This window comes from Setaria viridis, chromosome 5 (assembly GCF_005286985.2).
Source record: "Setaria viridis chromosome 5, Setaria_viridis_v4.0, whole genome shotgun sequence".
Classification (NCBI taxonomy): Eukaryota; Viridiplantae; Streptophyta; class Magnoliopsida; order Poales; family Poaceae; genus Setaria; species Setaria viridis.
In genome coordinates, this window is record NC_048267.2 from 20232467 (window position 1) to 20255171 (window position 22705).

General features: G+C 43.3%; 2 protein-coding genes and 1 pseudogene across 2 annotated transcripts; 2 read left to right on the top strand and 1 right to left on the bottom strand.

Moving 5' to 3' along the window:
- Positions 1-358: 358 nt before the first annotated feature.
- Positions 359-7631, top strand: LOC117857220 (ATP-dependent Clp protease proteolytic subunit 3, chloroplastic). Its single transcript, XM_034739742.2, has 5 exons — positions 359-746; positions 1457-1571; positions 6018-6193; positions 6902-6997; positions 7087-7631. The coding sequence occupies exons 1-5, from the start codon at positions 453-455 to the stop codon at positions 7363-7365; spliced, it is 960 nt and encodes a 319-aa protein (XP_034595633.1). The 5' UTR covers positions 359-452; the 3' UTR covers positions 7366-7631.
- Positions 7632-9595: 1964 nt separating this feature from the next.
- Positions 9596-12208, bottom strand: LOC117856303 (uncharacterized; annotated as a pseudogene).
- A 2011-nt stretch (positions 12209-14219) lies between these two features.
- Positions 14220-21384, top strand: LOC117858379 (uncharacterized). Its single transcript, XM_034741438.2, has 7 exons — positions 14220-14279; positions 15632-15704; positions 19142-19276; positions 19373-19680; positions 19765-19843; positions 19935-20499; positions 21184-21384. The coding sequence occupies exons 3-6, from the start codon at positions 19144-19146 to the stop codon at positions 20132-20134; spliced, it is 720 nt and encodes a 239-aa protein (XP_034597329.1). The 5' UTR covers positions 14220-14279; positions 15632-15704; positions 19142-19143; the 3' UTR covers positions 20135-20499; positions 21184-21384.
- The last annotated feature ends 1321 nt before the right edge of the window (positions 21385-22705 follow it).

Consider the following 22705-nt stretch of genomic DNA (forward strand, 5'->3'; position numbering starts at 1 on the left):
AGCATAAGCTAAGTCATTTCCTTTTCTCAATCAAGCTCCTATCCAAACGCCACCTCAGTCTCCTTGTACCTCAGAGGCTAAGAACATTAGGTCTTCTTGGAGAATCAACACTCTCATATAGTCCCAAATTTGTTGAATGTCTACTTCCTCCGTCCCGCAGAGAATGTCTTTTAAGTTTGTCCGAAGTCAAACTATCTTGACCAAATTTACAATGTATGCTATGTATATTTCATAACGAATCTAATAAAATTTGTTTAATATTGATAAATTTTTATATAAACATGGTTTACTCTTTGCGGGGTAACTATATTTTCTAAAGGCTGAAAAGTGGACCTATCTTCGTTGTCTCCAATCTTTTCCTCCGACCAGTAGAGCAACTAAACCCCTCCGTTCCGCTCCCAGCCTCAGGATAACACTAGCAGCAGCAGAAGCCCGCCGCCGCGGGCCAAGGAATGGAAGCCGCGGCAGCAGCCATGGCGGCGCTCCCAGCGCCTCCCTGCACTTCCTCCTCTCCTCCGTCCGTATTCCTCACCCCCAGCTCATCCGCTGACCGGAGGAAGGCGCCAAGGGCGGTGGCCGTCCGTGCATCTGCGGCTACAGCGGCCGCGGCCCGACGGTCGCTCTCTGCTGGGTGGGATCCGTCCGGGCGTTCAGCAGCCAGGCCGGCGGCCAGAAAGGCGCGACTCGAGGAGCTCGACACAACCAACATGCTCCTCCGCCAGCGCATCGTCTTCCTCGGCTCCCCGGTTAGCTTCTTTGATTCGTTTCCTGCCCAAAAAGTTTCTCTCTATATATTCTTACTGTATTTACAATTTTCGGTAAGTTAGCCGCATCCAATTTTCTCTCTGTAGATGCCACGCTCGGAAAAGTTAAAACATTTGAATTTCATTCTGTGGTTCACACTAGTTAACGATGGTAACCGTACTAAAAATAGCCAGCCTTATATGCTAGTATACAACACAAAAAGAATTTGTTCAAGACAAAAGGAAGTTACATTTGTATGATCGTACAACATGGTTAGGTTCAATGCTTCAATGACGAACATACATAGAAATATTGAATTCATCGTTAAGTTACATATGTAATCATACTTGGTATGACCATCATGTATCTCAGGAACTCATGGTTATTCTGAAAATCTAATAAAATGATATGAGCTACTTCCTAGGTTACAGTCTATTCTTACTGAACATTGGTCTTTCAACATATATATATCTGCAATAGTGTTATTTCTTTGGGATTCCTGACTGTGAAGTGTGCATTTCTTGATTGGGATTGTTAGCATGAATGACTTTGGGCATCACTTTTTGTTGGAACTGATTTACTTTTGTATTATTCATGCTTGCATTTATTAGCAAATTGATTCAAGGGAGCTTTTCTTTTTTCCATCAGTATGTTCAAAATAGATTTCGAACTGAATATTTATGGGTCTGTTGGAATGGCTTATGATATGTAGGTGGATGATACAAGTGCTGATCTTATTATCAGCCAGCTCCTACTGTTGGATGCAGAGGACCAAACTAAAGACATTAAATTGTTTATCAACTCACCTGGAGGTTCCATAACAGCAGGTTTGTTTTTCACTTAGCCATTGCAAGAGCTTATGCTGGTGCTCTTTGTGTGAACTGATGAAATTTTCAGATTTATTTTGATGCACTGCAATAAACTGGCATTATTGTCTTGTCGGGCTTGGTTCATTGGGTCAAGTGACTGGATCATCAGTGAGATGAAGGGTTATGTACATCCCCTTGACCCCTTCAAATTATTCCAATTGCAAAACTATCCAACCAACTGTATATCCACAGGTACTATGGAGGTGTACAAGTAGAAATAGTTAATAAAGGTAGAATAAGTTTACCCTTATGAAGTATGCAAATTAGTCATGCTTCTTTCTCATAGCTGCAAAAGTGCTTGAAAGGTTGTAAAATTGTGACAACCACAATTTTAATTTATTTAATGGACACGTTTCGTAGAAATGACATCTCCAAAAAAAACATACTGAACTTATAAATATATTTATAGACACCTGTGATGTTAGCGTTGTTAATGTATAAAATATGTATGTTTCTAATCTAGTAATGAAACACTAGTCTGATAATGACACAGATGTCAGAATGAAGTATTAGATATGTACAGCTATTGCACTATTCCACATCAACTTCGCTATTCAAGTTTATGATTTCACATTATGTATGATTTACTTTTCTAATTAATCAACCTAACTCAGCTGGTAGGTGGTATGGATTTATGCTCCCACCACCCAGATTCAGGTCCTCTTCGGGCTTGACTTCGGGTGCCTATTTCTTCTAAATTAAAAAGATATCTATGTCCTCCTAGATTGGTTGAGTTTTTTGTAATTAGTCTTTAAATGTCCCTGCACAAGTTTATCAAATAAGAAAAAGGAACTAGTTATTGATATTTGGGCCAGAAGAAAATTTCATTAGACTTTAGGGATGATTATCTGGAATTATCAAGGCATAGAACATGCATTCAATCATAAGCATTCCATGGTTAGGCTGTGGTGCAGCAACCAGAAATTTTGACAATCTTGAATTTTCTTATTGGTGCTCAGTTGTTAATTTTGGTGCTTGTGCACCTGTGAAGTGCTGTTAACACTGTCAAAAGCTTTTAACTTCCTGTGGAAGCACCATAAAATAATTTGGAGATCTCAAGCTGTGGACCAACTACAGTAGGGTCACTGTATGTTGTCATTGAAAGATCCCTGATATGATACATATTCTGTGTGTCATGGTTTTATATCATAAACACATCAGGGATTGCTGGTTTATTTATGAAATTAAAATTTCTTAAAAAATTCACATATTTGAGATAGTTCACTGGCAGTGATTTTTTTTATGGTCACATATGTCATGGCCGCTCGGCTGGGCTGACGCTGGGCCTATTGGAGGCCTCCATTAGGATTAGAGTTAGAGATAGAATTAGAGATATATTACTTAGCGATCAAGTAAGCCTCTTATATAAAGAGAGGAGATGTATCAATTAAGGAAGTAACAATTATTAGGAGAGATCCTCATCTACCTCCGGGCCTTGAGATTGGGCGCAGCTTGATCCTCTTTAATTCAAGAGAGGAGATGTATCAATTAAGGAAGTAAGAATTATTAGGAGAGATCCTCATCTACCTCTGGGCCTTGAGATTGGGCGCAGCCATCACCAGCGTGCCTGATCTCAAGTGTCCGGTTCAGCGTCCATTTATCCTCGCAATTCCCTAATCCCTCCCATTCTGCACGGCTCCCTGATCAAGGCCGTGACAATTGGTATCAGCTTGCCGGTGATCCCATCCCATGGCTTCTGCTGTCGACGATCCATCAACCCTCTGTGCCAATCTGTTAGCAGGTTGTGCAAAGATTCGAACCTTGCTTCTAGAGTTAAAGGAGAGCTTGCAGCGTAAGGAGGCGGCAGTGCGGCTACAAGCGGCGGTGCATGGCTTCCTCACGCAGCGTCGAGCACAGGTCTTGCACGCAGAGAGGAAGGCAACGTTGACACTGCCACTTCCTGCTACGTTGGCAAAGCAGCGGCTCCAAGGACCGGCTTGCTCCTGTTCCTGTACATGTGCTATGCTGCTCGAGTACCAATCTGCAGCAATTGGTGGTTCCCGGCCGCCGCAGCATCTCCATTGTCTGGCTCGCTTCTCCCACGAAGGCAGATCAGCTGCTACTCCTGCATGCATCTGTCTGGGAAGAGCAGGATATCAGGGTCTCCGCATTGTGCAGCCGTACCTTGGCGCCGGCCATCGAGAGCACGCCTCCGCTGGCCACCGTGGTGGTTAGAGCCGATTCTAGCCAGATGCAGCCTGGCAGCCATGTGTTCTGGCACGCAATCTTCGCAGCACCTTCTTGGGAAAATGTCTTCCAGGGCATCAGCAGGTCGTCAAACTCTTCAACAAGGCCCTGTTTGTGTCCATGCTAATCACGTATGCATGCACAAGCTAGTATTTCTTCCATGGGATCCAGGAGCAAGGGAACCTGCATGCACACATGCAGATTGTTTTCTTTGGAAGCAAGTGCCTCATGCTGCAACTGAAATCAAGTATTGCATATTTCTTGGAGACCAAGGAGATTACGTGAAAGGTGCAGGAGATCACAGCAACCATGAATTGCTTTCCCTTCACGGTTCAGGATGGGGCCCGCCTAGAGTCCAACGTCAAGGAATTCCATAGAAATAAAATTTCCGAATTTATGTTATGTTTTACTAGTCAATAATAAAGGAATAAGCTGAGATGTAAAAGGCTTGTTTCCAGGTGATAGGTTTGTGTCGAGTTATATGCTGCAGCTCGAGGACGAGCTGCTCAAAAAGGGAGTAGTGTCATGGGCACTCGGCTGGGCCAATGCTGGGCCTATTGGGCCTCCATTAGGATTAGAGATAGAGATAGAACTAGAGATATATTACTTAGCGATCAAGTAAGCTTCTTTATATAAAGAGAGAAGATGTATCAATTAAGGAAATAACAACTATTAGGAGAGATCCTCATCTACCTCTGGGCCTTGAGATTGGGCGCAACTGTCGCTGGCGTGCCCGATCTCAAGTGTCCGGTTCAGGGTCCATTTTCCCTCGCAATTCCCTAATCCCTCCCGTCCTGCACGGCTCCCTGATCAAGGCCGTGACACATATCAGAGATGGGAACAAACTATGGCAGATAGAAAAGAGCCAATAACGTCCAAAAGAGACAACAAAAGTAATTTTGTCTATTTGCTTTGTGCTATAGTTTGTAGAACTGTAGTGTAGGAATTATGGTAACCACGTTGCTACTCCATTGCTAATTGCAACCATTGAATACTCTGCAGATGCAACAGATAGTGCAGAAGCATTCATACTCAGCTCTGAACTAAAACCATATAGTATCACATTCATTGCAAAATTTCCTTTCAGTACAACTAATAATATGTTACACCTTGTTCCTGTTCCTATTTTATTCTTGAATTGGTGTTATTTTCTCAACAGCAAGGACTTTCCATACAGACACATTTTCTCCTTCTGCTGTCTGTATTAAAGTATTGTGAAATGACACCAGAAATCATAGGTGCTTACCTGCTTAGGCTTTTTTTTTTTCTCAAACGCGCAAGAGAGCTCCATGTCATAATATTAAGAAGGAAAAAAGGGGAACAGCCCTTACAACACACAATCACTCACAAAATTATAAAAGGAACAAACGTGCCTGTGACTAATGATTACACCACCATGACCAGCACCAACCTACTCTGGTACAAGTAGCAAGGGAAGAAATACATCTGGCCCTGGCCAAACCCCAGAACTGCATCTCCTCACTAGCGAGCAATAGGGCTCTAGCTAGGCTCGGAGAAACACCATTTAACGCACGTCTATTCCAGGCACCCACAATAATCAGGGAATTGAGGCCTTTCTGTAATTGTTCTCCAACTCCAGAAACCACTCTTTCCCACCAATCATTGAAGGAATCCTCCCCAATCAGTGGAGCAAGGCACTGCAGGCCAACTCTCTGTAAAAATTTAAACCCACTTAGGCTGACAGTGGTGTCAAGGCCAATGCCAGTTACGAGGATGGGGTTAGTCTAAAGTCCTCACTCTTCACCCTTGAACTAGTCATGAGTGGTCAAACTCCATCAAACATTAAGAGCATGTCCTGAAACATTAAAGCATGAAGCTTCATCAAATAACAATACGGTGATACAGTCGTTTAAGAAAACTAATATTTTAAAGTCCTCTCGGTGGACTCCTTTTGGTCTCCCCTAAATCTTGTAAGTTCTTTGAGACCCAGGTTATTCTGGGTTGGCCGAAACCTTGCCGATAAGGTTTGTTTTCTTTCCCCGTATTACCCTTCAGGTAAGACTGTCTTGCAAGTATTACCCAAACATGGATGGAAGTAAATGATTTGGTGATTTTGTCTATTCTAATTTTGTATAATACTAAACTAAGTGAAAGTAGTAATTCCTTATGACAATTGTACAGATTATTTCTTCATCTTAATTTGATAATAAGTGAAGTTCAGGTCTTAATTATGACATATGAGACATCAATTTACAGGTATGGGAGTATATGATGCTATGAAATTTTGCAAGGCTGACGTCTCAACTGTTTGCTTTGGATTGGCGGCTTCCATGGGTGCATTTTTACTTGCTGCTGGGACAAAGGGTAAGAGATATTGCATGCCAAATGCGAGGATTATGATCCATCAGCCATCAGGTGGTGCTGGTGGGAAAGTAAGTAACAATTGTTTACTTTTTTATTGCTTTGTGCTATTTATTTATTGTAAGATATGCTATTTTACCTGCTTCTATTTAATTGGGTCAGGATATAACATTGAGCTCAAAGTTGTAGCATCTTTTGCTTGCTGTTCTTTTACTACTACCTCTTTTTTATGCTCATACTCTGCGGCTCTTGCTGTGGTTCCTCTGTAGCCTAACCAATTTGCATGGGACTAAACGGCCTTGTTGCTGCCACGACTAAGACTGTTTTTTTTTCTTTTTCATTATTTTCTCTGCATGGAAGGCATGTTCATCTTGTTAGAATTTGCTTTGATACAAAAATGGGGGATTTGGTGTAGCCAAATATCACAATTACCCCAAATAACAATAGTACACTATATTCCGTTGATGATAGATTTGTGAGTGCAATAGTGATACCAACTCCTTATTAGCTCATATCTACTTTAGTTGTGGTGCATTTATACTTATAACTTGTGAAATTGGAGACTTACTCTGAACTAAAGATTTCAAAATCAGAGGAAAAGACCCTAAGAACTGAGATTGGAACCTACATTCTACAACCCAAAATCTTCCATTACAGCTATTGGTTTGGTTTCTGATCCATGTCAAATATATATGCTGTCAGTACATTGTGCAGTTTTTCTGACTTTAGAATGTAAAAAATAGTGACTGATTTATGTATTTACCTGCATATACTGGTAGGTCACAGAGATGGGACTGCAGATAAGAGAGATGATGTACGAGAAGATTAAGATCAATAAAATATTGTCGAGAATTACTGGAAAACCTGAAGAGCAGGTACTTCAGAATTTCTTGCATGATGCTTGCTTTTTGTAAAGCAACAAAAACTTTTGTTGCGGACATTTACTGATTGCCATTTCTTGTAGATTGATGAGGACACGAAGTTTGACTATTTCATGAGTCCTTGGGAAGCCAAGGATTATGGGATAGTCGATAGCATTATAGATGAGGGAAAACCAGGGTTGGTGGCTCCCTTTGCAGGAGCTGTGCCACCTCCAAAATCACGTGTGTGGTACTTGTGGAAGGCTTCAGGGCCGACTAGGAAGATCATGAAGGATCTCCCTTCGGAGGAGAAACTTATTCTCAATGGTAATGGTAGTGCAACTGGAGATGACGGTAAGCTCAAGGAGGCCTCGGCAACTTGAAGCCTGCCTTAGCTTACAATTCAACGGAAGATGGCTTTGCTATGGCCGAAGGTGATAGTAGGATGATGGATACAAAATAGAGGCTACTGCTCTACCTGTATGCCAGATCATTGCTTGATTACATATTATGGACAACGTGTTAGTTGGTAGAGTAGAGAAAGGCTGTTTGTGGAGATGAAATGCAAAGAAATGTTTTGTATGCTGCATTGTTTCTTGTTCTTTCCTTGCGATGCACCATTAGTTCAAAACACCAAGATTTGCTTTCACATTGTATGCTGCCTGTTTCTTGTTCTTTCCTTGCGATGCACCATTAGTTCAAAACACCAGGATTTGCTTTCATTCTAGGCCATGTTTGGAAACTTTGGATCATTTTGCACTGCAAATGAATTACACCTGTAACTTTTCGGTGAACAAGAAAACAGATGTATTTTTTCGCATCTTAAAACTAATGTTTCGGTAAGGCGATAAAAACAGCTGTGCGTAAAAAACGCCTCCGGCGCGGCCTTCAACAGAGGCCAGGTGCGGTGCGGGTTCGAACGCCCGCCGGATGCATCCCACCCTTGGGAGCGTGCCACTGAACCATGGGCTTTTGCTTCTTCATAGCTGTGCAAATTAACCATTCCATCAGGCGCGCTTTACGTGCCCTACCATTACGTAAAAAGAGGGTAAAAAAAAAAAAGCAAAGTGCACCTACCATACAATAATTTGTCAGGTGGATTATGGTGGGTACAAATGAATCTAACAACTTCAACTTGTAACATACTCAATCTAGTAAAATAACTTATCTGGTGGGTGGAAATTGGTCGAACAATATAAAATGCTAAATATAGAAAAGGCTAGAAGCGCCAACAGATAATGGAAAATTTGCCTTGCAGCTGGGAACACGGCCACAGCCGAGATGGTGTCCAGCCGTGCACAAGGAATGAAAGGACAAGCCAAAGGACTGGAAGATGAAGTAGGCAAGAATATTAAGCCTTTGGTGCTTGTCTCCAAAGTTTGGAAGCCGAAGCAAACTCCAGTGCTAGTCTAGTCACCCAGTGATAATGAAGATGACGTGCTAGATTATGAGGGATCAATAGTGCACAAAGATGTTTCCCACTTCTGTGAAGGTATGAATGTTAACACAACTCATGTATTGCGTTTGAACTAGTGAGTTGAAATTATGGCTGACATTGTTAGTATCTCCCTTAGAAAAATATGGATATGGAGGCCGACGTGCTGATCATCGTCTTGAGAAAAGAGCCAAAATTTATTCGTATATTGATTGCAACAATGACAAGGATAAATATTTATTTTTTGACAAAACTTTGCTAAAAAACAGGGGGTATGTGTTGATGGCAAAAAAAAAATGGCATATCAAATCTGTATACAACACACTCATAATATTATCCGAGTAATTGATTATTTTGGTTAAGTTGATAGTTATCTTATTCGGTTTTCTATTTAGATGATTAAGTTTAAAGCGAGGTGTTGATTTTATGAGTTTAGTTTATCGGCTTATTATTAATTATTATTGGTAAGCAAGGCCGATGAGCTAGAGCAATTAGCAAAGAGAGAGATGAGACGTAACTTCGGGTACCTCTTTGAATTAATTACTAGCAGAAATATCCGTGTGTTGCTATGGGTCCTTACTTGCTCTCACGACAGCAGAAATGTCCGTGTATTGCTACGGGTCCTTACTTGCTCTCACGTTATTATTCGGTTGTTCCTTGGTTTCGCTTCATAATATGTTGGTGCGTTATCCCTATAGTCCTCTCTTTGCAAGTATAATAGTAGAAGATATTTGTGGGTGGTTTGATACTATCTGTTTATTATGTGGAATTCACGTATGGAAATAAAAAAATTCACCGCTTAACCTCCGCTCTATCCATTCATTCGATTTCCCCCGTACTCATCATCATCCAGCCAGTCGCATTTTGCTGTCCTTGCCGTCACCTAGGCAAGCGCTCGTCCTTCTCGCGCCTAGCCTAATTCCCGCTTTGAGCGCTAGGCCACATCGCCTCTGGCCGCCATGAGCAGGAGTGCGTCCTCCTCTTCTTCTCGTTTCCATCCACCTCCCTTCTGTAATCTACTCAAAATCGTTCCAATCAAGTACAAAATCGAGTCCCCAATTGCTAGATGCCCTCCCCCCGCCATGCCCTCGATAGCACATGGCTCTACTTGGTTAACTCCCCCCCCCCCCACCATGATCTCGATAGCACATGGCTCTACTTGGTTAACTGCCACAAACAGAAATAAGAGAACCAGACATAGAGTTATGAAAACATCATAATTAAGTGATAAAAACAATTGTAAACATGAAAACATCATAATTAAGTGATAAAAAAACAATTGTAACACCACTTAGTCGATTGCGGCTAGGGGACGGAGTTAAAATCATTCTACTATTTTTTATGGCATGAAAAAGAGCGTGCTTCAAAATTCTTATGATCATGTCCTCGAAGCTCACAACTATCAATTATCAAATAAAACTTGAGTGCATCTAGAAAATACATCTAAAACATCAAGACATGAGTAACGTGCATTTGATTTGTAGTCAGTAGTGAGAAATCATATACCACACATTCTATACATCAATTATCCAATTCCAATATAATGAATCCAATCTACCAACCTTTTTCCTTTTGCCCTATTGTGGTTCGCCTAATTAGCATGCCCTTGGCAGTGATCTCTTCTGGCTCCCTGCCCCCTCCACGATCCGCCTGGTGAAAGCTGTCCTGTAAACGAGTTCACTTTTTTTAAGAGAACTCACTTGTTCAGCCAAATTTGCCAATTGTTTGTCCAAGCCTATCAATCTGGACAAGGATCAAAAACCATTATCCAATTGCCTTATGTCATGAAAAATTATGGAATGGAGACTCACAAACCTTAGAACAGTTGTTCCTAATTTTCCATAACAGCTTCAAAATCCATGAACATTGCCTGAAATTTAGTTGATGGAATGAACATTTTTTTATTTCCATTTTCAGGAGGCACGCTGAAACCTACTCCTATCTCCCCTGTTTTCTCCTTCCTTTGATCTTCCAATCCTTCCTCAACATCATTCTTAACTGAATCAGGGACATCACTTTTGTCTGTTGACATTTCAGGTTGTTGATCACTGCCTTTGCAATTTCGCTTGTCGCAGTAAGCACCAAGACTGAATCTCTTGCTTCACAGGTACTCCATGTTGATCAGAATCTGCACCTTCATCTTCAGTGGTTACATTGATTTCCATCTTCACCTTTTTTAACTGTTCGATATTGTCAATCATGCTGAATCTTCCCAGATTATTTCTGGGACTGTTTTCACCATAGGATTTTATCGCTCTAAAATTATGACCACTTATCAAATCTACTGCCAGTCCTCCAAACACAATGCAATCAATCTCTTCTTTGATAAGCCTCTCACTGTGAGACATTTCAGTTGTGCTCTTCCAAGAATTTAAAGTCTTGGCAAGAAAAACTGCATGCACTTCATCTTTTATGAAAGTCTTGATAAGATGATCAACAGAATCAGCAGCCATTCCCTTCAGCAAGTTTTTGACTATTGTGCTATATATTTCAATTTGTACTTCTCTTCTGATGTCCACCTCATCTCTTTCTTCAGTTACCCTCTGTACATCAGCCAGAACAGCCAGTTTCTTCACCAAGTCTCTGGATGCTGCTGTATATAACACACATTGTGGTTCAGATCTTACATCTGAATCAATTCTCTCTTCAGCAAGCCTTTCAGCTTCCTCACGGTAGATACATTGCTCTTTTGAATGATAACACTGTCTGCTATCTGACTCCTCTGCTATAATACGCCTTTCTGACTGCAGCCGCATAGTTTCATCCTTTGTAGATTGGAGTTCTTCCAGGCAATTCTCAGTAGCGTCACTGTCATGTTGCAATGTAGGTGTACGAGCTCCTTCACCCGGAGAAGACATGCGATTGGATCCCACGTTGATCTCCCTGAGAAAACCTTCCACGACGGCGCCGTACATCTCCCTCTCTGCGTCCACGAGCCACTGCTGCTCATCCATGGCCGCACGCAGCGCGGAGATCGACCCCTCCATCGCGTCAAACGAAGACGCGACGATGTCTCGGACGGCGCCGGCGTCCATGACCATCTCCTGGAACTCCGTGAGTAGCTGCGCCACGCTGTAGAATCCGGAGAGCCCCTTGACCCTTTCGCCCTCGTGGCCGGCCTCCTGCAGCCTCGCCATGGACGACGCCTCGCCGCTCATCCTCTCCATGAGCGCCGCCAGCGTGGAGCTCGCGTCCTCCAGCCTGGCCCCTGGCCCTCATCCTCGACATCATCCGGCTCACGGACCCCCTCAGGTCGCCGAACGCACGGCCGCCGTCCTCCTCGTCCTCGGCGCCACCCCTGCGAGCGGCCGCAGGCGGCGCCCCGCTGCCGCGCGACGGGCCGCCGAGCTCCTCGCGCCTCCGGCGCATGTAGTCACGGTCCGCCTCGGCGACGACGAGCTCGGCCTCGTCGAGGCGGGTCTGGATCCGGTCCCGCGTCTCCTGTATGGCCGTATCTCCTCTTTCTTCATCCTGATCAAAGCACCGGCTGCAGCAGCATAGCAGGGTCAAGCCGTGCGCCCGTGCCTAGCCAGCCTGCCGGGTGGAACCGGGTTGATTTCATAAAAGTAGGGAACCTTTTTAAAATATGATGACATTTGCACTATTGTTCTAAAGACGGTGGGTATTATGAAAAAATTGAGGAATTTTTTTGCAAAACAACTACGATGGTTAGAAAAAACAACCGCACTTTATATTAAAGTATAGATTAATTAACATTAAGTTTTATATGGCCGATCAATTCTCTGATCAGGGTGCACCTGTCTGGCATGTACAAGTTGAGTTGGATCCATTCTTACAACACGTCACGTTAATTAGCTACGCAAGGCATCGGCAAATCAAAATTTTACATGATTGCTACAAGGCTCGACCGTAGACTAAGGGTTAGATTAGATGGAATCTTTGGAATTATACGGCAAGGAAGTCCAGCCGCCTCCATAGATGAATGGAGGTCGCAACCGATTAGAACCCCCAGTCGGAAAACACAGCTACTATTTCTTGTTCTTACTTTTTCCTAAGGTTAGCTACTCTTCACCGATTAGCTTGTAAATCGGTCGCCTACTTCCACGTAACCAAAGCAATCTTTGTTGATTAGCTTGCAATCGCTTCGTCGTAATCGAAGCCCTATTGTCATCTAACCATCCGTCATCGCTTCGTCGTAATCAAACCCCTATCATCATCGGCGGCTCCCATCGCTGAGGATCATCAAGTCGGCTCGTATAGCCGGCGTCTACTAGATTGGCGTGCTAAGTCTCAAGGCCATCACACTATCCATCTCCGTCTGGTACTGGGCGTCATCATCGAGTCGGATTGTCGTTCACCATGAAGCTCGAGAGGATCGGAAGGCATCAATTATGTTGTCAGGTGCATGGCAAGATCGACAAGTGCCAAGCTGTCGCCGTTGTTTGGGCTTGAAACATCAGAAGAAAAGACTTGTCTGTTAGATTAGTTTGCTGTGTCAATAGAATATTTCACGTTTGTGCTCAAGTCGTTGCATTGTCCTGCTACTTGGAGATTAATCAAGGAACAGATTTTTATTTCAAGCCCTTGAGCAATATTTTTGTGTGTTGGCATGCGGTGCATTTTTGTGCCAACCCATTTTGACAGACTCCACTAGGAATGAAGATTGCGGCTGCGTCAACAGCCGAATCCATCATATCAGACATATGCTCCAATACTGAAATCGACAAGCACAACATCATGAGTGTGACAATTGATGTGTTGCCAGAGGAGGATCGACAAGCTTATGAAGCAATGTGCAAGGCCGACAAGGAAGAACGCCGGCGAGTGGAGTGTCGGCAAGCGTTTCTTTCTTGCTACACCAAGACAAGACAAGGGGTCACAAATAAACAAGGCATTGTACTTCCTGTTGGTGCTAAACCAAAGGTAAACGCACCCGTAAGTGAATCCCCACTTTCTCATGATGATATTGCGAATATGATTGATCAGTCTCTTAGTTCTAAGACTGTTAATTCTGTTCAGAGCATGATGAAAAATGTTTGATAGTAATCTTAGACCTTCTTTAATGCGCATTCAAGAGGAACAACTTTTAAAACGGCCTGTACATGATAATCTTAATACATTGGTTGCAATTACGGCCTTTGTTGTTAATACTATTCTTAGTGCATCGAATGTATATTTAAGCAACACTCAAGATGGCCGGTTTTACATGGGTTCTCTGTTACCACACCACCTATAGTTAATCCAACTAGAACGCCGAATGTTTATTCTACACCTAATGCTTCTACTTTGGCTCCAAAGGCCGAATTTTTGAAACTTCGGCGAATTTGCAAACACCTTATTACCAAACTATTGCATATAGTGTACCGCCTATACCTCCACAAGGAAAAAGGAATTCCTATGTGATATGACCTGTTTATTGATATAGGGATATAGCAGGTGAATCACAACTAACTCGCCCTCCCCTTGGGAGGCTCTGAGATTAGAATGATCTTTCTGCTTGATCTCTAGAGTTCGCTATCAAGCAGTACATACACGACTCTCAACCTCCTAACAACTTATCCCTATCTTGCTGGCCAATCCAGCTACTAAGGTCTCGTTCGGTTAGGTCGGAACGGCATGGAACGCAGCCCAATCCGGACGGATTGAAACGGCCCGGAATGAATACGACCCAACATAAAAATTGTTGTTCGGTTGATCTGGCCTGGAACCGAACCTGGGCCGACTCGGTTTCACTCCTTCACTCCGAGGCCCGGAAGCAATTCCCACCTCCAACCCTCCGGAACGAATCCTCACGCGAGACGACGGGCGGCGGCGCGTGAGGAGACGAGGCGGCGGCGTGAGGTGGCGGCGTGGCGGCGCGGCACAGCCTGGAAGGAGACCCTCTCCGCCACCTTCTCACCGGTAAGGCGCCGCCCTATCTTCCTTCCCCTCTCCTGTCCTCGTATTCTTGTTCTTGATGTTGCCGAGTTGAGATCCGTAGCGAGTTCTTGATGGCCGCGCTTGGGTGGCCTGAGAATCGGCTGGAGGAGGAGTCCCTGCCTACGGAGGAGTGGGAGTGGCGCGAGCGCCGGCGTGGAGTGGACGGAGGTGGCCGTCTTCTCGCGGTCGTGCGAGTCCCTGGAGGGGACGGGGCGCGTGCGCGGCGGGGAGCGCGGGGATGGCGCAGGCTCGAGTCCTTCTTCGCTCCCTGCAGCAATGGCCTGGCGTGCTCTCTGCAGCAATGGTCTGTCTACAGCTACTCGACGAAATGCTTCCAAGGCAAGCTGCTCACGGAAATAACGTTGCGCCCAGACGTCCTCAGACCTGGAGCAGAGCAGCAACAGGCCAACAACATCCTCGGCCATGTCTTACTGGCGATCGATGGAGTCATCTTCTCTGTCAGCAATGTGTCGTTTGATGGAATTCTCTGAGTGCGTGATGGAGAGGCCGGCTATGTACTGTCAGAGCATGGTAGCCTGGCTGGGTACAGACTACAGAGCAACGTCCGCTAGCATCTTGCTGCCACATCTTAGACAAGCTGAGATGCCCATGGTCTATACATATTTGATGAAATGCTCAAACTTGGATTGGACCAGAACATTCAGTCATAGTTGTGGCTGATGAACGCAGCTGATTGGAACTGTTATAAAAAAACACCATACCCAAGACACTTTCGTTAAGCCTGGATATTACTATAGGGAAATTGGAACTGATGAGCATAGCTTGGATTCAAATTATTTTTGGTAACCTATAATATCCGAAAAATAATTTACAATGCTGCAGTGTAGGACTTCCTCTCTGACCAAGAAAAGAAGGCAGCCATGGAAATGAAACTGAGAGACAGAAGTTCACTCTCAATTGATATGGGTGAACTTCACCAAGCCTATTTCCTTATGTGTGATTATCTCATCACCCTTCTTTGGATTGTCACTAAGATATCCATTTACTTTGGTCTTATCTATTTCATAATTTTGTGTCCAATCTAAGGCAGAAAAATATAAAATTAAGTTTTTGAGAGTAATACACTAGTGAGAAATATAATTAGTTCCTGCCTACTTACTTTTATGTGTAATGAAGGTACGGTGTTCCTGCCTACTTTTATCTCATCCCCAGCATGATCTTGACTGTAATGAATAACTGTCATATTGACAGTAGCAGCACCATTCTATGTGATGTGCTGACTTTTTCCATTGTCATATTGACAGTAGCAGCACCATCATCATGTCATAACTGTCCTTCTATGTGATGTGCTGACTTTTTCTTGTTACTTGTAGATCCCACCAGCACCATTAAGAGTTGGGGAAGGTGAACCACCTCCTTCTTGGGATCCGGTACCAACTCCAATAGGTACATAATTCTATCTATGTTTAAGTCTATTCTAATGAGTAGTTTTTTCTATTGCAATGAGTAAAATTGCCATGACAACATGTATAGTATTCTCGTTCCTAGAGTACTTTGTTTAGAAACAAGTGGTCAAATTTTGAGTGGTTATATATGAAACCGAAAATGGATACTAGGCCTATGAGAGAAGTATAGTAAGTGTTTATTTGTTTTAAACTAGAAGACTTGAAAAAAGTGAGACCTTAATGTAACAATTCCTATTCTGATTTTCTTACTTTAGTGTAACAGAAATAACATTTAAAGAATCATTATACAATTGGAGCTCAAGTTACTTCTGATTGATGGTAATTTTTATCTTGTAAGGTGTCCTGGACCCCATGTTTGTGCTATACTGCTATTTGAAGATAATCCTCTTGGTGATACTGTCAAGTTCATGCTCTTTCTTTGAGTTATTATCAATATAAGCACTAATATTATTGATATTGCATTATCTGATAGTCGTCTCATTTCACTATTATGACCATAGCATGAGTTCATTCTTTTCTTCTACTTACATCGACAGTGCCAAATTAGTCCAGCCTTCATGGGTGTTACCATTTCACCATGTTTATATCTTACACCCTAGATTGGTTTGCTTTGCCCACTTGTGAAGAGTTTTAATTTGACTTTGTTAGGCTAGGTTAGCATATAGTATCATTTATATGTTTCTATCTGACTATAAATTTATATGCTTTAGTTCTGCAATGAATATCTCATTGAGAGATCGTATTAGAAAGAGGAGGGAGGAAGAAGATGATGACATGATGATGTTTCTATTCCTTGCCTTATATCTGATGGGTTCTGCTAGAGAAGGAGGAGTAAAGAAGAAACGTCATACATCAGAAGAAACAGGAGAGGTTAAGGTTCGCCGAGTCCTTGAGGGACATATCAAGAACTGTCAAGTTACATTTAGGATGGAACCCCACATCTTCAAAGAGTTGGCAACTTATCTTAGAAGGAAAAGACTCGTTGTTGATACAAGGATTACGGTGGAGGAGAAGTTGGGCTTCTTCTTATACATGTTAAGTTGCAACGCCTCATATGAGGATCTTGCAGTGACCTTTGGGCACAGCAACGACACCTTCCATCATCACATCAACCACTTCTTTAAGAAGGTCATTCCCACACTCTCTCGTCGTTTCCTCCAGTCCCCCGATCCTAATCAAGTGCATCCGAAAATCCAAGATAATCCTAGATTCTATCCATTCTTCAAGAATTGTCTTGGTGCCATTGATGGAACTCATATCCCCGTTTCCATATCCCCTGAGAAGCATTCTCCTTTTAGGAATAGAAAGGGCACACTAAGCATTAATGTGATGGTGGCATGTGATTTTGATCTCAACATCACTTTTATTTCTAGTGGATGGGAGGGATCAGCTACAGATTCCAGAGTGCTAAGATCGGCTATGAGCAAGGGCTTCCAGGTACCTCCAGGCAAATTCTATCTGGTTGATGGAGGGTATGCAAATACTCCATCTTTCCTCGCTCCATATCGAGGGGTTCGATACCATTTGAAAGAATTTGGAGCTGGACATCGAAGACCACAAAACTCAAAGGAGCTCTTCAACCACCGCCACGCACTACTGAGGAACCATGTCGAAAGGACTTTGGGAGTGCTTAAGAAGCGCTTCCCCATTCTCAAATTTGCCACATTCCATACGTTAGAAAATCAAGTGAAAATACCTATAGCTACATCCATCTTCCACAATCTAATCCGATTACTTCATGGAGACGAGGAATGGTTGGATCATCAGCCGGATAATATCGATCCAACACACTTTGTTTCTTTATGTTGGAGGTATGCCCTAGAGGCAATCATAGAGATGATGATATTCCATTTGTATCCATGATTTGTATGTTGTGTTCATTGAATATCCATTGAAGGCTACTTGAATTGATTTGCAATTGTGTGAATTGTATGTGAAACTCTTTACTTGTATGGTTATTCTAAAGTTGTCCCTAGTCGGAGTTCATGTGAGGACACACATGAATATTAGACTAGCACATGTATTAGTTGATGACTATGTTTCACAAGTCATGGACATGGAGATGTTGAACTAATAATGTGGACACATGTGGAGACATGTGCTAGGACTGACCCAACACGAGAAGTAGTTCTCTCTTTAAACAACATATATACGCTTTGTCCTTAGACCTGAGACTGTCGCATGTATTCTAGATGTGGATCGACCTACTTAGGGGCTATCAAATGCTACGCCGTAACAGGGTAGTTATAAAGGTAGCTTTCGGGTTTGTCAAGAAGCATGCTATGAGACATGGTCAGTTAAGATGGGATTTGCCCCTCTCTGATTGAGAGTGATATCTCTGGGCCCCTCGAGTGATCGGATCCAAAAAATGCATGGCCATGCTACGTACGGTTAAGAGTTAACCTACAAAGGGATTCCGAATCACAGGATCGAGAAAGAGCGGTCGGCTTGAAGCTAGACCAAATATCGTGAGGCAAAGGGAATAGCATGTATATTATGTTGTGATGGTTCGTCTGATATGATCTTCGTGTGCGTATAGGAGTTGGCACATCTTGCTAGAGGCCGCTACCGACTATTGGGCCGAGTAGGAGTACTCGGGCCATGTCTATACGTATCCGAACCCATAGGGTCACACACTTAAGGGGCTGGAAGCCCAATTCAGATCTGATCCGAGTTGGATTAGGTTTAGGAGTACTAATGGGCCTCGGATCCAGAGGCCCATCAGGAACCTCTATAAATAGAGGGGTGGGGGCGCCCTAGGGTTTACACCTTTTGGCGAAACACACCTGCCGCGCCTCCCACGCCCTCGCCTGTTGCAACTCGTGGATCTAGCAGTCCGACTTGCGACGCTTCCTCCCTGCACGTGTGGATACCTTGGAGGTGTTGCGCCTGCAGCACTTGGACGAGCCGCCGACGAGCCGCCGACGAGCCACGACGAGCCGACGACGAGCCGCGGTACCGGAGGCGATCTTGCTGCACGTGGACGAGCTGCTGAGGAGCTGCTGGACGTGATCGACTACGTACGACTACGTTGATCGACTACGTACGACTACGTGATCGTCTTCACTGCATCGACGCATATCTACATCTTCCGCACCAGTAGTGCGTCGAGTGGTAATCCCGTGATCCTTATACGGCAGTTCTTCCTGGTTATACGCGGTAGAAATTTTGATTTGCGCTAGTGTAGCCTACCTCGTATCCCTACACTTTACCCAATGGCGATCAAAACAATGACTCAGGCACTGCACAAGGCAATGCTTTGAGAGATACCATCGCCCAAGAAATGTGGGTTCAGTACCAGCAACATGTAAATTAGTTTTCATGAATTAATAAGCTTGTATCATGAATAAGTTGATGAATAAGTTAATAAGCTTGTATCATGAATAAGTTGATGAATAAGTTTTTTCTTTTGAAAAGCGATGGTTGGAAAAGGCTCCCCAAAGCTCAATGTGATTGCAAGGGGGTCGCCAAAGTTGAGTAGGTTCCTGCCTACAACAAGTGCTATAAAAAAGAAGCCTTCTCCTACATGCAGTGGGGCAAAGAGGAGTGGAGGTACGGTGTTTAATGTTTCTTCATGCTTTCTTGTCAATTTTGTATTATTGATGCTATGAAATTTCTGTTACTAATGCTTGACCATTGTTTATGTAGGAAAACAAAGAGCGGATTGGAACCCAACTCTTGAGAAATCACTTGTTGAAATTCTGCATGAGTATAAAGATAGTGGCTATAGAAGTGACAACGGTTGGAACACTGAAGGGTGGAACAAGATGGTGAAGGAGTTCCATCTGAGAAACAAGTCTGTCTCGTACACAAAGGCACAAATTCAAGATAAAGAATGTCAGCTTAAGAGAGACTACAAAATGCTCAAAGCGGCAAGAATGCAAAGTGGGTCAAAATGGAATGAGCAAAGAAATATGGTTGAAGGATCAGCCTCAATGTGGGAGAACCTCATAGTGGTAAGTTAATTTCTTGAAGTAATTCTATGGATAACCTCATAGTGATAACTTTGTATTTGATCAATATTTTTTTTAAATATGTAGACTTTCCCCAAAATCAAGAAGTTTCAAAACAACAAGGCAAGCTTTCCGCTCTTTGATGCTTTGGGAGAACTCTATGATGGTATGTTCTGTATAGTAAGCTATTTCCTATTTCTCTATGATGTAAAATAGGTGATTGTCCTATTTCTCTGAATGCATTGTGCCAAATGTAGGTCATCTGGCTGAAGGGACATACAATTTCACTTCTATTGAGTCAGAACGTGTGGAAGAACCCCTTCAACAAATTGATGTTGTAGAGGAAGAAGCTGAGGAGAAGCCCTACAGGAAATTCATGAGATACGTGATGAAGAGGATGAAGAAAAAGATGCAAGAGATAAAGAAGAGGAGGCAAGAAGTGGACAACGAAGAATGACTGCATCAAGAAAGAAATCAGAAAAGGAAGGACAAAGGCCTAGAAAGAGTGCAAAAATTGAAGCTATGATGGAGAGATTCCTTGAAATGAGGACAAAGCAAGCAGAAGATGAAGCTCAACAGCTAGCAAGAGAAAATGAGACAAGAGAAAAGGAGGCAAGAGATAAGGAGGCTGCTAAAGGTGATGAATACTCCATCAAAAGGTGCATATCGATTATCAACAAAATGGAAGTGACCAAACAGGAAACGGCCAAAGCTTATGCAATCTTCACCAAGAGCAAGGAAAACAGAGAGACTTTTATTTGTGCTAGTGAAGAAGATGAAGAATCCGCTTTGATTTGGCTTAGGAATGAGATGGTCTAGCAGGTAAAGTCGTTATCTACTTATCTCATGAATTTACTATCTACTTACCTCATGAATTCGTTGTTTGAATCACTTTGTGTTAAGGTTTGAATCACTTTGGTTAAGCAAGTTTTAGATCCTAACAACCCAAGACCTTATTATGATTGAATGTAGAGGACATCGTTTTCAGAATGGAAGTTAACTCAAATTTGTAGCATCAAAACAGGTCTCATCTTTTTTTTTCTGTAGGCAATGGAAAAATGGAGCTGACCTATCATTTCCAAACTCTTGAAATAAAATGATAAGCAATCAGGTCTGGAAGGAAATTTCTTAATCTCTGATTTGTCCTTGTTAAGCCTCACACAGTTCATTAACGGGATTTTCCATGATGGTGAAACATTGTCGTTAGATTCACAAATATTCAGTAGCTTCATATCAACATTTTTCTATCGGCAGGATTCATCTGCAGGTTTGACCCAAATAGCTGTCTGAACATGCTTAGAAATAAGCTTCCAACACATTGCAGTTGTAATATTAACTAGTTTGGACCTTGTTGCACCGACTGTCTTGCATTAGGAATTGCTTTGACAGGAATTTGCGTTGTTGGACTATTAGGCTGCAAACTAGTTTAACTTTGTGTGTTCATGACTAGTCAGTGATCAATATTTTCGACAAACTGATGTCATTTTGAAAAATATGTTTATGCAGCACTCAAAGGACAAGTGCTGGTGAGGGATTTGGAGTCGGTGCTTCAACTGCATCACTAAGAAGCATAAAATGTTAACAGAGAACTAGTGGTTTTGTTTCTATTTGGTTGTACTAGTCTGTTTAATTAGGACAAGTGCTGGTGAGGGATCTTGAGTCCATTTTGGTTGTACTAGACTGTTTAATTATGACAAGTACTGGTGAGGGATCTGGAGTCTCTTTTATTTTTGCAGCATTTGCAGCACAAAGAACTGGCAGGTGAGTTCTTGCCGCTTTGTCAGGTGACCATGCAATGGTGGTTCTATTCTGTTTCAGAGCCATACAATTTCACTGTGGTATTGTTGTTCATCTTCTATTGTAGTAAGAAAGCCTTTTCCCTGTGAGATGCTTTTTGAACATTGCCAGTAGTACACCGTGTGATCATAAATTTGTGGCAATGCAATGCAGAAGCTGGAATAGTTCTTGGAGCTGGATTTATTCCTGTCCAACCGAACAACATACATTTTGAAGGCTGGAATAGTTCTTGAATAGGAATAGAACCGGACCAGGATTGAGTGAAGGAGCTGGATTCACTCAATCCGGCCCTAAAACAAACCCTAAAACAAACTCAACAAACTTATCTGAACACTAGTGGACGCTTGGACCTTCTTATTCCTACACATGAACTTATTTCTAAAGAACGAGTCCATAACATCACTTCCGCCCCCCTACAGAAAAGCTCATCCTTGAGCTTGAATGCTGGATAGCGTTCTGTGAATGTAGGCAGAGCTTCCCAGGTCGCGTCAGCTGGACCATGACCCACCCACTGGACGAGCAGCTCCCAGGAGTCCTTTGATGGCCGCGCGCAGGACCTTCTCAGGAGTCCTTTGACGGCCATGCACCACATGCGGCAGAGCCACAATTGAAGCAGATGGCTCCCCTTGATGTTTCTTGAGGAACGCCACATGGAACACATCATGGATGCGCGCCTTTGGTAGCAGTCGAAGACAATAGGCCATAGTACCAACGTAGCACCGATGCGCTCCACAACCTAAAACGGACCAAAATAGTGAGGTGCCAGTTTGTTGTTGGTCTTGTCAGAGATGCTCACCGCGGATCGTTGATGTACCCGCAGCCTTGCTCATCCCCCCACCTCAAATTCCACATCCCGGTGAGCCTTATCATGTGAAGCCTTCATGTAATATTGAGCTTGCAACAGCCTTTCCCTGATGCCCGCCAAGAATTCATCGCGGTTTTGCAGCTGCTTATCCAGAGCCACCACCCTAGCCAATCCTGACTGATAGGAGAACAGCGTAGGAGGGTCACGGCCAAAAACCACCTTGAATGGCATTGTCTGGAGGGCTGACTGGTAGGAGGTGATGTAGTAGTATTCTGCCCATGGGAGCCAGCGGAGCTAGCTCCGCGGACGATCACCGGCCAGACAGCGGAGGTAGACTCCCAGAACACGGTTGGTGACCTTCGATTGGCCATCGGTTTGTGGATGAAAGGCAGAGCTCGGTCGGAGCTTGATGCCCACTAGGGTGAA